Below are 14,918 nucleotides of genomic sequence, written 5' to 3'. Positions count from 1 at the left end.
CCTGTCCATCATTCTACTCCCAGAGCCAGCATAGTCCACACCTCACTGCCATCCACAGCACCTCCCTGTGCCCCATGAAAGCACGCCGCCATCTTCTCATTTCCTGCTTCCATCCATGCACACAAAATGAAAAGGGCTTCTAGTTCATGTTTAACTACAGCAAATGGGGAGCATTGCAGCCACTCTGTGCCGCTGAATAATGCATTGTCCCTTAAGTAGCACAGCCCTAGCCGCTACCACAAGCAACCACTTGGGTTAAAAGAACAGCAAAACATGTTATGCTGAAATGTTGCTGCCTTTTGATTGCTTTTCTTTAAGGTCTTCTGTTATAGAGATAATCCTCAAAGGACAGGTGGGCTTTGGCCTGTGAACCAGACTCCTTGTTAAATTGTTGGTTCATGCGACACCCTGAACCCATGCATTCTTGTAGGCACCACAGCCAGGCCAGAATAGATGCTACCAAACCCTCTGTTCCCGCCCTCAATGCATTTTCACTAATAGCCATGGTTTTCTGACAAGAACTCTATACATAGTGTTTTGTTTATCCAGCTGCTACACCTACACTTTTCCCCGTAACAACAATTCGCATCCTGAAAATTACCAGTTATGAGTAGTACACCCTGGGAATCTTCTCGTACCTCCCAAATTCCATTTCCATTCTCACCTTGTGACGGGCGACTTGAAGACGCCAGAATGCATTCCATGTAGTAAATACTGGGTGAAATCTCCACTTAGATTTACAAAGAGCACGTCTCGTAGAGATGATATGAGTACTTGGAGTCCTCAAGTTGTTGTCATTTCTGAAAAGGTAGTCTGATATTAGTGAAATGTAGCCAATGTACTCCACAAAGTGAGGTGAAGCTGAAGTATAGCGTGAAACTGGGTCGAACAAGAGTAGGAACATGTGCGTGGGGTAACCTATTAAACATTGGCGGATTCTTGAAGACACCATGTATTTTTACTTTACTTTGCAATCACTCTAATTCCTTCTTGGTCTTAGTAAAGCAAGTTGTGTGGGTCAATTTGTAGGGTACAGATGTGCAGCATGGGTAGCGATAGTCTTCTTGAGCTGCACTACGGAAGGACGACGCGTGCTAGTAGAGCAGATTGTATCCGTATGCCGTAATGATCTTCCGCAGGATCGAAAACATGACCCAAGGAAAATATTGCAAATTGGTTTTCCTTTTCAGTGACACTCTTATTCCCATTTCAGATGCATACTCGTGTTCATTTGGAACCTCTGGCCGACCACCAGATGGATGTCGAGGAATAGGGTTGATCGTCACTTTTTTGATTGAAGTTTTGTTTTTTAACTAACAATTGACGTCCGTGAGTGGAAATGCAGTGGGCCCTCTGGCCATCTCTCGTCTCTCACTCGTTTGGTCCCATTGTGAACACAGGGTAAAATGAAATATCCAGAGGTTACGTGTAAAGTTCAATATAGTAAAAGCAAAGTGTACAAATGTGGACGTTATAGGGTGCTGGTGGACTACAGTAGCAGGAGAAATTGCTAAACTTTATGTAAGGGTAGAAGTCTACTTTTTTACACAGAATTACCATAATTTTCCCCCAAAATATATTTACCAATCCATGATGCATCTACCATCTTGGTAAGGAAAAAAAAAAAAGAAAAATTGTGCCTGAATCACTCTGTAGGGGCTCACATGCGTAATGAGTGTGACGCGTAAACACACCTACAGAATGAGACAAGCAATAGCATCATTGCACCTGGCCTGTTTTTGCTAAGGCTGTGCAGCATTGACAAAGCAAATCTGTACAAAAGGCGAGGGATATTGGCTTTGCCAGTGCTTGTTTCACCAGACTGTGGCACAGATGTAATGCATGCCCAGGTCTGTTGCAAACTCTGTTGCACCAAATTTGCACAGTGTCATTTAGGCCTCGTCTCCCTTAGTGACTTTAGTGACTTTATAATTGGTGGACTCTTGTCTTGACTGTCCATCTCCGTGAGAACTAGGACTTGGAAATCATCCTATTAGAATAAAGGTGCCTGGTAATAACAGGAATGCGGTCTGTGCTCTTCATTGGCCAGTGATGTCCAAAGAACCTCCCTGTCCAGGTTTCATTCAGGAGCCCTAAAATGACATCTTGATATTGCAGTTTATCTGGCCTGTCTCGTTCCACGTGCAACCTGCACAGGACTACCTGCCTCCCCAGTCTGTCCATCTCTTGGCTGGTTGTTGCCCAAAGGCTTGGCATGGTCTCCAGATCATCCGTGTCTATATAGTGCTCTTTTACTTCTTAGTCTGTTCCAAGCGCTTTTTGCGTCTTACATGCCCTTTTCTTGCTTTTCGGCCTGTCCTGCCCCAGAAATCTTGAGATTGCCTTTATGGATGTCAGAAATGTTCTCTTAGTTATCCCTATCTATGCATCACCACCAACATTACCTGATATCTACAACTGCATTTAATTCTCCATGCCGGGCATCTTCAATGAGTAGCTCGTGGGCTACTGGTAGCTCTCCAGATACCTATAAGTAGCTTTCCTTTGTGCAACTCAACCTTCTATACTAGAAGGCTTTGCTTGGCTAAATTGATGTATTGGTTCTTTTAATATCGGCAAAATAAACAGTAAAAGTGGCCAGCAGACCATAAAACGGACCCACAAACAGACCAAAAAAGGGTCGACATACTAACCTTTCAGACCACAACCCCTCTGGTACTGTGTGATTGCCCTAAAGGCAGGGTCACTGGAATTATGTGATTGTTCGGCCGCATCCATACTCCCATGATTACAGATTTGCCGCATTTGCCACATAGTCCGTCATCTGCCATATAATCTGCAGATTTTAACAAAAATTGCTTCTAGCTCAAACGGTTTAAAAGTTACTAAAAAGGTGGTTACATGCCTTGCTGTGCAGAGGAAGGCCCTTTTGTAAAGCTGGTCTGGTTACTTTTCTGCTGCTGATTGCTATATTTGGGTGTTAAACTGGTACTAATGAGTTTCAACTAATGCCCAGAGAAAGTTCCCACGTTTAAAAAATGACAATTATGAAGTAAAACTATTACAAAATGTGCCGCATTATGCCGCATAATTAGCCTTTTGTCACTGCATAATTTACTCAACCCAGCTGCATCATTTGACCTTCTCCTGCCGCATTAGGTTAATCTGACCCTGTTGGGAGGTTAATGGAATAGGGCAGTAATACTAGTGGTGCATGAAAGTTGTGTAATGTGCTTTTGTGTAGTTATGGAAAATATTTGCAAAAGGGCACGCAAATATGCAAAATGAAAATCTGTCATTTTGCGCTATATTTTGGTGTGAAAGGTGCCCCCTTGACTATTTTTGGAGCAATTATACATTTGAACAGGGCATCACGAACAGCTGTTAGCGTTCTAGTATTTGTAACGAAACCTAATGGCATAATCTGGCGTTTTCTTCCAAATTAACACGAAACCAAAATAAAAAATCCCACTCCTTGTGAATGTTCTAAGTTTCAGTGCTCCGAGATCTTCGATACGTCTTAACACGCTAGCCACTAGCTGGGTATTTTCTTGTTTATGTAAACCAGTAGATTGCGAGCATGTGTGCTTTGCATTTCCTCATCTAACCCGAATGCACTTCGTGGCTTCTGCTCTCGGGCGCCTATGCGTTTTGTTTATCTTCAGTAATGCAGACAGTCCTGTTCTCTTTGTTTTGTTTTACTTGTAGAAGGCCAACTATTTCTGGCGGAAGCCAACTATGACAATCGTCGAGTTGAGGGTGACGTTGTCAGAACTACATATATTTAAGAAATGCTGGGTTGAGTGTTGTGGTGAACTTCAAAACCTAAAGTACAGTAAACTTGATATCATATTAGCTTAAAATCAAACCTTGTCATGAGTTTCAGCTGGGACTTACCGCATACAGAGGATAAACCAGTTGTGTAAATCCTACACGGCCAGTAGCATATTTAACTCTGAGACCGTCAATTGGCTGAAGAAACTATTATTGCATGCCTTCTCAACCATGAAGCACAGGGGAGGGGCCAGTAGTTGTGTTTAAACGCTTACATGCACCTCGTCGCCAAATGACGTTGGGCAACAGTCACAGAATCCTCAGCAGGGTGTGTTATTCTAGCAGGTATACCATAATCGAGAGGGGTGTGAGCAATACTTTGAGCTTTAGTGTACTGAGTGACCAAATACCAGGCGCTTGTAATTAATCTCCACACGGAAACTGTGACCCAGACAATGCTGTGTGCACCTTGCCCCACTGTGTGAATAAGAGGTAGGGCGTGTGCTCTGATTGGCTGAGCCACCTGCTTCCTGCATTCCACAGGTGTGATTATCTGTCCTCACAGAGGCCATTAGAAACTGTGCTGCTGTATAAAAGCATTGTATGGGTTGGTGCCCGAGAGGTTTGGCTGCTTCTAACCTGTTGCACTGTGTTCTGCCTCTTTTTCAGACTGGTGGACGGCGCCATTGACGCTGATCATGAAGCGGCCGGCTTGGTGTCTCTTCCTATGCTCCTTCCTGACCTGTCCCCTGCTTGGCTTGGGGACCCCGGTGGTTTACAAAGTGCTCGAGGAACAGCCCCCAAACACCCTCATTGGGAGCTTGACATCCGACTATGGCCTACCGGATACGGGCCACCTCTATAAACTAGAAGTTGGGTCCCCCTACTTGCGTGTGGATGGTAAAACTGGGGATATTTACACAACTGAAACATCCATTGATCGTGAGAGCTTGCGTGAGTGCCAGAACTTCCACCAGGGGGACTCCTGCTTCCTGGAGTTTGAAGTATCTATCACAGACCTGATGACCAATGGCGTCCCTCGGCTTTTGGAGGGTCAGATCGAAGTCCTGGACATGAACGACAACACCCCCAATTTTGCTTCTCCTGTGATCACACTGCATATTCCAGAGAACACCAACATCGGATCGCTGTTTTCCATCCAACCAGCGACAGACCGGGACTCTGGCGCTAACGGGGTGGACTCGTACGAGCTGATTGCTGGCCCAGAGGCCCACGAACTCTTTGGGCTGCAGGTGGCTGAGGACCAGGATGAGAAGCAGCCACAGCTGATTGTGATGGGCTACCTAGACCGGGAGCAGCGGGACTCCTATGACCTGACCATCAGAGTCCAAGATGGTGGGAACCCTCCCCGGGCAAGCAGTGCCATGCTGCGTATCACCATCCTAGACACGAACGACAACAGCCCCAAGTTTGAAAGGATGATGTATGAAGCGGAGCTGTCGGAGAACAGCCCAGTTGGCCATTCTGTTCTCCAGGTGAGACTTCACACATTTTGGTTTAAATTCAATAAAAATAAGCTGCATTGCAAGTTAGTCAGTGGGCGTTTGGTGGGGTGGGAGTGAAGAAAGGAGGAGGGAAAAGTTAGTAGTTTTGCCAGGTAGCATCCTGTTGGGTGGGAGTTCATAGAATCCAGCCTGGGGACCTTGTCTTAATTTGGACTGTCTCCAGACTAACAAATGTATTAAGAACTAGTCTTTGAGATGCCTTCTCTCTTCTGTGGTTCACCCATCAAGCAATGATCTTCGTTCCTCTGAGGGTCCTGAAGTGTTTAAGTGCCCTTAAAAATCAACGTGGGTGTTACTTGCACTCCTCTGTCCCCAAGTTTTGACAATTGAGAATAGTGTGATTGTCTGTTCCCGTCTAGAGGGTTTTCCATGTTTCTCTTCAGACCTGTTCGGTTATTTACTTCTTGTATCCGAGAGTGAGAATACCTGATGTTGCTGTCCAGATGCACATGGTTGTGTTAGTGTCCAACTTGAATAGGGTTTACTGGGCATCCTGATTACCCCCTCCCCCCGCTGCTGCTTCCTTTTCAAGTGCAGGCACCCGGAAACGCACAGCCATTCAGACACACCTAGTCATGCCGACAGAGACACACAGCCAGAGACACGTCTATTTTGCCCGGCTCTGAAGTACCATTTGCACCAACGCCGTTTTCCAGCCCAAGCTCTTCGCCCTTGCAGTGTTTGTCATTTACAGCACGTATTCTTCTTTGTTTGTGCTGTGTTGCAATGTGTGCGCATTTGATTTGTCATTTGGAATGTCTAACACCGTCACGCGCCCCTATTAATGCCTTTGGTTGGACAGTTATTGAACAATCGGGCACCGCTGCCAAGCCTTGCTAAAAATACCCACGGGGGCGGGAGCGCTAATGGCAGGTGTGGCCCTGCCTGGAGGCGGGTGGGGCACTCCGTGCCAGGCAGCTGAGGTGGCAGACGGGCTTGAGGTGACGGCTGTGGTCGGAACAGGTTTGGCTGCTGTGACAGGGCGCCCTTTGAGGCCGTCAACGCGTGCCCTTAGAGTGCGGTTTTCAAGGAGGCTTTTCAGAACCGGTTCATCCACCCGCACCTTGGAAGCTCCCCGAGCTGGCCAGGGTTCAGGTTACAGCAGTCTGTGCCTCGTGGGACAGTCTGGGATCTTTAACCCTCGAGTCCCCAAATAGTTACATAGTCACCCTACACTGCGAGCTACTGAATAACCCCAGAAGTAACAAAAAATTGAGCAATGATGAGAAGTGCTTGCATGCTCCCAGTACTGCAACTCTGCAGCAAAGTGCAAGGACTGCCCCTTTTAAAAGAATAGGATCATGACTGAAAAGTGCCAGCACTCAGCAAGTGGAAGTGTTGGCTTCTCACCAAGAAGTGCTGGTATCAGCCCACAGCAAGTGGGACAGAGCTGCTGATAAGTGCTGCGTTTGTTTCCGTAAAAGTATAAAATCTGGACTATTACTCAAGAATGTCTTCAGGGATTGTGAAGGACTCTGCCCAGACCTTCCAGCCTTTCGGAGACATCAGCCAGTCAGCCCTATGATCTCTCTCTCACCGCTTGCCCATCCAACTCCTGGGAAGGAAGCAGCATGCACTACTTTGAAGGCTCAACTGTCTTCCTTTCTTGTTCTATTATTGCTTTTTATTGGTAAAACCGTGAGGTAAGGCACTGCATGCACCGAAGACGTGTCGGTGAGTGTAGGTGAGTCACTGAGCAGCAGCCGCCACCTTCAATCTCTAAAGGGTGATCCTGATCTGGAGAGGGCAAACCTGGGGTAAACTCCACAGTGAGTAACTGGCCAGCAGTGCCGACTCTCCTGTTCCAAAGGCGTGGCCCAGGCACAGGAAGAGGGATTCTCCTCTCGGCATGGGTACTGTGCAAATTCTATTTCGTTTTTTCTTCTGATTGTCTCACGTTTCCAATACTGCTCGCAAGCAAACGCGAATGTGTTGGCAAACCATTTAGAAGACTTACGGTGGTCTCCGACGGAGTCTCTGGTAGAGAACAGCTTGGCTTGCCTAGTGCTGCATGTCTGAAGCATCCTAAAGTCTTTACCATTTGCCCGCTAGTAATCACTCTGGCCAGTTCAGGTGGCTAGCTGGGAACGATGGGCACAGGCTTCTGCTCACCACAATCGTGCAATATCTTACCAAACACAATCCACATCACATGGCTTTCTTGCTGGTTGAAGGGCTTGAACTTTCAAGGGCTGCGTTTCTTCCTTTGAGTGGGACATCCTGAGGAAATGTAATGAAAGCCCCCTCTGCTATCGCTCCACCAGCTCCAAATCCTCACCCTGGTCTACCAGGACGAAAATCAATTTGCAGGATGCAAAGTAACTCATTGAAAAGGAAGTCTATTAAGGAGATGACTGCCATTTCTTCTTCAACACCTCTACCTTCTTTTCCAAGCCTACGTGGCTCTACATCCTAAAGTTGTTACCCTGGTTCTGCACTTTTCATGACCCTTCTCTTTATTTATGAGGCCTCGACCTACAAGGCTCACTCTGAATCCCTTAAATGTCTTAAATTATTGAAACATTATTTCAATATTGTAAAATTATAGCTCTTATTGGATGAATTTTCCTGTTCTCTCATATCCTGAGAAGTAATATCACTCAGTCCAAGTGCGCTGTATGTGAACATGAAATCCCTTCGGTCTGCTTGAATTTGATTGTGTGGGATGAACTGAAATGTAATTATGTGGCAAATTTATGAAGCAGAATGACTACTTGTTCCTCCAGCTGCCTTGCCCCCAATCTCGCCATTCCTCACCTTCAGTACCACCACGACAGTCACTCAGTAAAACAAAGCATAGAAAAGAGGCATATGTGGCGCACAGTAAAACAGGGTTATTTACGTTTGCCTTTAGTGCTCGCTCACACTGTCACTCATGCACTGGCCAGGTAGTATAGTTGTTTGAGCTTGCGCGTTATGGTATATTGTTTTTGTTTGTAACACTCACAACTTCCTTATTATCTCTTTATTTCATAGGTGAAAGCGAACGACTCTGACCAAGGGGCCAATGCTGAGATCGAGTACACTTTCCATCAAGCGTCAGACACTGTTCGTCGTCTGCTGCGACTGGACCGGGGTACCGGACTGATTACTGTGCAGGGCCCCATTGACCGTGAGGATGTCGGCACCTTGAGGTTCTCCGTTGTGGCAAAGGACAAAGGGCCCAGCCCCAAGCCTGACCGTACACAAGTGACCATCACTATCAAAGACATGAATGACAATAAGCCAGTTATTGAGATCAGGGGCATTGGGCTGGTGACCCATCAAGATGGCATTGCAAACATCTCGGAGGATGTGCCTGTGGAGACCGCCGTTGCACTGGTGCAGGTTTCTGATCGCGATGAGGGGGAGAATGCAGCAGTGACCTGCGTGGTGGCAGGCGATGTCCCTTTCCAGCTTAAGCAAGCAAGCGAATTAGGCAGCGATAGCAAGAAGAAGTACTTCCTGCAGACAACCACACCCTTGGACTATGAAGCTGTGAAGGAATACACAATTGAGATTGTGGCTGTGGACTCTGGTAACCCTCCGCTGTCTAGTACCAACTCGCTCAAGGTGCAGGTGGTAGACGTGAATGACAATGCACCCGTCTTCACTCAAAGTGTCATGGAGGTAGCCTTCCCAGAGAACAATTCTCCTGAAGACCTAGTGATGGAGGTCAGTGCGAGTGATGCGGATAGCGGCTCCAATGCAAAACTTGTTTATTCCATCAAGGCAGACCCAACTTCCAAAGGCATTTTTTCCATCAACCCAGAATCGGGTGAGATCAGGGTAAATCCTGTGCTTGACCGTGAACAAAGGGAGCGTTATGAGTTTCAGGTGGTAGCAGAGGATAAGGGAAGTCCGTCCCTCAAGGGATCCGCCTCTGTGATCATCAATGTAATGGACCGCAATGATAATGACCCTAAGTTCATGCTCAATGGCTACAACTTCTCAGTGATGGAGAACATGCCCCCGTTGAGCCCTGTGGGCATGGTTACTGTCATTGATGCAGACAAAGGTGAGAACGCTCGTGTGCAGCTCTCCGTGGAGCATGACAATGGAGACTTTATCATCAAGAATGGCACTGGCACCATTCTCTCCAGCATCTCCTTTGACCGGGAGCAGCAGAGTACCTACACCTTCCGACTCAAGGCTGTGGATGGGGGTGACCCCCCAAGATCCGCATATGTAGGTGTTACCATCAATGTGCTTGACGAGAATGATAACGCTCCTTTCATCACATGGCCTTCCAATACCTCCTACCAGCACATTGATCCTCTCACCAGCCAAGGCACCCAGGTTTTGAGGGTGCGGGCTGAGGATATTGACACTGGGGTCAATGCCGAGCTCGCTTACAGCATCACTGGGGGCAATCCTTCTGATCTGTTTCACATCTCGCCGGCCACTGGCAACATCTCTTTGGAGAAGGAGATTCTCCGGAAGCATCATGGTCTGCACCGGCTAGTTGTACGTGTGAATGACAAAGGAAAGCCTTCGCGGCACAGCACAGCCCTGGTCCACTTCTACGTGAATGAGACAGTGACAAACATGACCCTTCTAGAAACACTGCTTGGGCACAGCCTCGATACTCCCCTGCACATTGACATCTCTGGTGACCCAGAGTATGAGAGCAGCAAGCAACGTGGCAACATTCTTTTCGGAGTTATCGCCGGCATCATTGCTGTTCTTTTGGTGATTGTGGTGGTTGTGCTGGTGCGGTACTGTCGGCAAAAGGAGGCCAAGAGTGGTTACCAGGCTGGCAAGAAGGAGACAAAGGACCTCTATGCGCCCAAACAAGGCAACAAGAACAACAAACACAAGGTAAAGAAAAACAAGTCTCCCAAGCCCCCAAAACCAGTAGAGGAGGACGAAGAGGCGGGGCTGCAGAAGTCACTAAAATTCAACCTGATGAATGACTCTGTCACAGATAGCCCCAGAATACACCTCCCCCTGAACTACCCACCTGGGAGCCCTGATCTTGGTCGTCACTACCGCTCCAACTCTCCCTTGCCCTCCATACAGCTTCAGCCTCAGTCCCCCTCGGCCTCCAAAAAGCACCAGGTAGTGCAAGACTTGCCAGCTGCCAACACCTTTGTTGGCACTGGGGACAACACCTCCACTGGCTCTGACCAGTACTCGGATTACAGCTATCGGACCAATCCTCAGAAATACAATCACAAGCAGGTAGGCGACCTCTTCCAGACCACCACAGGTGTGGACCGTACCATTGCGTGGACTAAGGTGTGGTGAGGAGGAAAGGGTCCCTGCCTCTGTCGCAGTGAAATTCAGGGAGGGAGGTCCGAGATATAATGCACTGTGATGTTGTTGGTTGTGAGACGGGGCAAAGTGGCTTAGCCAAAAAAGGTGCCCAAGCAAGCAGCAGGTGCTACAAGTCATTTTCTAGTCAAATGATATTTTGGGCCAGTTTGAACATCAAAGACACTTTATTCCAACTAACGTAGCTTCATGCACTAAAACATCACTTTATTCCCTTTGCATTTCCAGGTTACTCTGTGGCATTTGTGGACACAGTTACTCTCTATGAAGAGGTTTATTAAGTAGAGGGGGACTTGGGAAGGGGCTTCCTGATTTTAAGGAGGTTACAGAGCAGTATTTCATAACTGTTTTCTTGTGTTCGTTTGGGTATCAAAAGATAACCAAACTGTTTTTTCCCCTACTTGATTAATACCACTTGCTGATAATTGTTTGGGACCTGCCAGACCCACCTAGGATTAATGGTACTCTGACGGAGTCTATCTAAACATATCAAGTGGACCAAGTAGAAACTACTGTTCATGCGCCTTGTGGGCATTTAGTGTTTAAGAGTTATAACAATATGAAAGACGTACATTTTACTATGGGCTGTACATAAAGAAACGGAGGATCCTGGGAGAAAGGGAAGGTGGGTAGAGGTGCAGCAAAGCGTGAGCTGTTGTGTAGGGTAGCAGTTCATCTTCCATACCCTCTAAGAAGATCAGGTATTGGGTTTGAGCGTCGGCTTTCGGTAGTTTCTTGCCTCATAATCTTTTGAAGGGTTATTGCCATCGGGCACCCCATCCGGGGTCCCTGTTAAGTTTTTTGCTGGCTTGCTCCTTTTTGAGGATTGCAGCAATGAAGAATGCACCAGGGCAAAGCTTTGTGTTAAGCTGTTGTCCAAGTCTGCCTTCATTGGTCAGCTGTGCATGCTAGGATGGCAAGCATGTTGCCCTCTCAGTTACTGAGCACAAGGCTTGTTGGGCAAGGCCTAAAGGCCACTAGAGGGCTTCGGAATCTGAAAACATGTTGGCGTCGAAACCGGTGGCCAAGATGCACTGTAGGGGTGCTCTGAGGATTGTGCTGTATTGGCTCAGATACCCTCCTATTAGCAGTGCTTTGTTCTTTGTCTTACTGTGGGTGGCAGGCGGTCCCACCACTGTCATTATCGGAAATGAAGATCCTTTCATGGAAGGCTTCAGAACAAACTTGGAGGATGAAAACAAGGGTCTCATTCTGGGAATGGGTGGGTGCAGAACATGTTTCTGTTGGGATCCTGTGGTGCCAGCTGATGTGCCCTGCGGATCCACGCGCAACCGGGTGGTTGCACTGCAGGTGTCCGACTTTCATTTCAGTGAAGGATGTAGTACTGTTTGGCAGGCTGCACATAAAGATTTGGGGGATTAGTCAAAGCTCTGTTTCCCTTGCAATCGCCTTCCGCAGAAAGACCGATGTGGAGCCTGAATGAGTCCTACAGCTGACTACCAGTGCCTGTATGTTGGGTACAATGCTCGCTGTGCGCTGGGGTGGCCTCTGTCGGAGAATTCCTTCATAAATACCTTATAAAGTAGACCCATGTGTGGTGTTCCTAAAAAATAGCTCTGGTCAAAGCTGTCCTTCTACTGTAAGCCTTTCGTTCCTGTAAACAGATACTCACCCCATTCCCTCCAGGTAACCAGTGTTAAAAGATGTGCGGAGGCGGGGGAGGATGGCTAGCCTCATCCATCCCTTATATACCATCAGTATAACCTGACGCTCTCATTGCTACTCAACAAATGGCCATGAGCCTTCTAGGTGACCCTTCCTGCGGCTGGCAGCTTCGCCTGTTGAGCTCTAGGCCTTCGATGGAAGCTTGGCTTCAGTAAGAACTCTGGCTCGCCAGTCGCGGTTGAGGTCTTATTATGCCCACCCGTTCCCAGGCATTAACAGCTGGTGCTGATCACTGAACCATACAGTCATTCTCGCTATTGAATGAAGTCCAGGAGAGTGACGTGTCCCAGAAGGCGGAGAATCACCTCACTGGAGCCTGGGAGAGAGGGTCTCCTTGGCTGGTGGGCAGTCGCCCGCCTTTCTGCAGGTGTTTGTTGGGCTGCGGAATTCCGGAGGCAGCACAGTCTAGTGGTGGCTTTCCTATTCCTTCCACCCCTCAGACTGTGGGTCAGCGTCCTCAACAATGGCGCCCAATCACCAGACTCCCGGTCCAGCTCCCCCACCATTGTTGCTGCTTCGAGGAGAAGAAGCAAAAAAATGCCATTCATTGTTCCACATTGAGAATGCAATTTCCTGACTTAATACAGCTGGTCTCGCTGCGCGGTGTATTTTTAACCTTTTGTCTCTCAACAATGGGAACGGAACCGTGCATAACACTCTGAGGCGAAGTGGGGGCGGGAAGGGGGGTGGGGGCTGCTCCTTATGGGCGACTGCCTCCCTCACTGGCCCTCCCCATGTGATGTGTTTCCCAGAAGGATGTTGCATTGCGCTGTGGTTATGAATAACAGTTAACCCTTTTGTTTATTTTTGAGAGGTCAATGGGCAATTGTTGGGGGCGGGTGGGGGGGGGGGTCTTCTCTTATGGGGGTGTAGTCCGTACTGTTCTACAAAGTGTTTTATTTTTGGGGGTTGCGAGAGGTGTGGAATGTACTGTAAGCAGGTGTACAACTCAAGGAGTTGCAAAAAATGTTCTACTTTGGCGCTCTCTCATACTACTTGCGCGTAGAAGGAGCTGTTCAAATACTTCTTGAGTGGGGCAGTGACCTATTGAATTAGTGGATGGGAGTATAAATCTCTAATTGTAGTTCTATTTTGTGCCTTTCTACTGGTTCTGCACATATGTGTCGAGGCCTTGCCCAGCATTTAGGTGAACAGACACGTTATCCATGTTTCAGGGCTCTTTAATATGCAGATGTATGTGGTGCGGACACTTTCTTGCTATTCAGTGTTTGCCCCTCAGATAAGGACATTGAAGTGGGGAGCGATGCTGCATCTCCTGTAACATTTTGTGCCTAAACAATGAGGGGCTCCCATGGCCTTGATTGTATTAAATATAGAGAAGTTAATTACTTGCCAAAAATCCCACGTTGTGTGTAGGGTCATGAGAGCAACGCAGGGACTCCTTCATACAAAACCCAGTGCCTTAAAGAGTGGAGCCTTGAACTGCGAACTACCAAATTAATAATGATCCTTACTTAACTGTGCCAGCTCCACTCTGTCTCCCTTTTTGTCCTTCTGACCTCCCTAAACCACATATACCTCCTGTGCTTTTTCTCCATTTTGCCTGAGCCATTAGTGTCTAATGGAATTCTTGTGTGCCTTTCTCTCACATCCTTCTGCAGTCTCCACCTTTTCTTCCCCAGCTCTGCAAAGACTCCTTCCTCTGCAGCCTCCCCCGTTGCAATGCTTGCTTCCTTTCCTTTAAGGGATTACAGTACCCCCCTTCTTGCCTTAGCTCACGTCTATGCAAAGTGGCATCTTTCCCACCGCCCTTATGCGGCTTGTGCTTTAAAAACATTCGCCATGTTGCTATCCCTGGACTTTGCGTAATCCTGCTTTAGCACTGTGGAGAGATGTGACCTCCAATAACCTGGCACAATAATCTAAATGAGTCTCCTCCGTTGGCATAAACAGATCGCATCCCCCACTAACTCCTACCTCTACTGCCTGTGAAGGACCGAACTTCATCCATGACCAAAATGAAGCCCAACATTCAATATTTATTTTTTAATTTTGAAAGTAAACCTTTATGTTTATTTATTTTCTAAGAGCAAAACGTGTTGATTTGTTTGCTTTTGTATATATTTTGCTGCTGTGCTGCATAGTTATTGTGTACATATTTTTTTTCAACAAAATAAAATATAAAGTGTTTTAATAAACCTATTTCCCCATTACTTCATATATGTGGTACCTTTTTATTCTTTTGTTTTAACTTTGCCGGTATACCCTTACCTACCCTGTCAAAGGTATGGAGTGAGAGAAATAAATACACAAAGTAATCAAGTGAGTATGGGAAGGAAGCAGGCACGTTTTCTTAAGGGTGACATTTGGGCTACAATCCCGCTGAAAGGGACACCACTTGAGGCTCCCTACTGTTGTGTGTTATCAACAGTCCCCAACCCCCCAAAAATTGACATGAGAGGTTTCCTAGTGATGAAACACTTTTTCTGATCATGAAGCACCTATTTTTTAAATCCCATTCTCGTTACTTGAGCAACTTTTTTACTCCTTTATACATTACTGTATTTCCCTCTACTGAGATTTCCTTCTCTGGAAATATTTGTGAAACCGGGATAACGCCACTGCGATGCTCCTATTTATTTTGAAATCAAATCACACTGCCAGGGGGTGGGAAGGTGTGTGTGGGGGGGGTCTCCATCATAGGTCTTTGCACGTTAAGTAAGCGGACATTAATCATATCCATTCCCTTGCTTC

At 47.1% G+C, this 14,918-nt stretch overlaps 1 protein-coding gene across 5 annotated transcripts in view; it reads left to right on the top strand.

The window, feature by feature from the left end:
- PCDH1 (protocadherin 1) overlaps positions 1-14,918 on the top strand; it is a 310,663-nt gene that overhangs the window by 75,002 nt on the left and 220,743 nt on the right. For all 5 annotated transcript variants that reach the window (XM_085617767.1, XM_085617766.1, XM_085617765.1 and 2 more), the window contains exons 2-3: positions 4,405-5,231; positions 8,238-10,424. In XM_085617767.1, the coding sequence (XP_085473893.1) occupies positions 4,434-5,231; positions 8,238-10,424 (2,985 nt within the window). In that variant the 5' untranslated portion in view covers positions 4,405-4,433. The remainder of the gene's footprint in view (positions 1-4,404; positions 5,232-8,237; positions 10,425-14,918) is intronic.

The sequence above is a fragment of the Triturus cristatus genome, chromosome 7 (genome assembly GCF_964204655.1).
Source record: "Triturus cristatus chromosome 7, aTriCri1.1, whole genome shotgun sequence".
Lineage (NCBI taxonomy): Eukaryota > Metazoa > Chordata > Amphibia > Caudata > Salamandridae > Triturus > Triturus cristatus.
The sequence above is the reverse complement of the archived record's forward strand: the minus strand, read 5'-3'. Positions and strand labels throughout refer to the sequence as shown.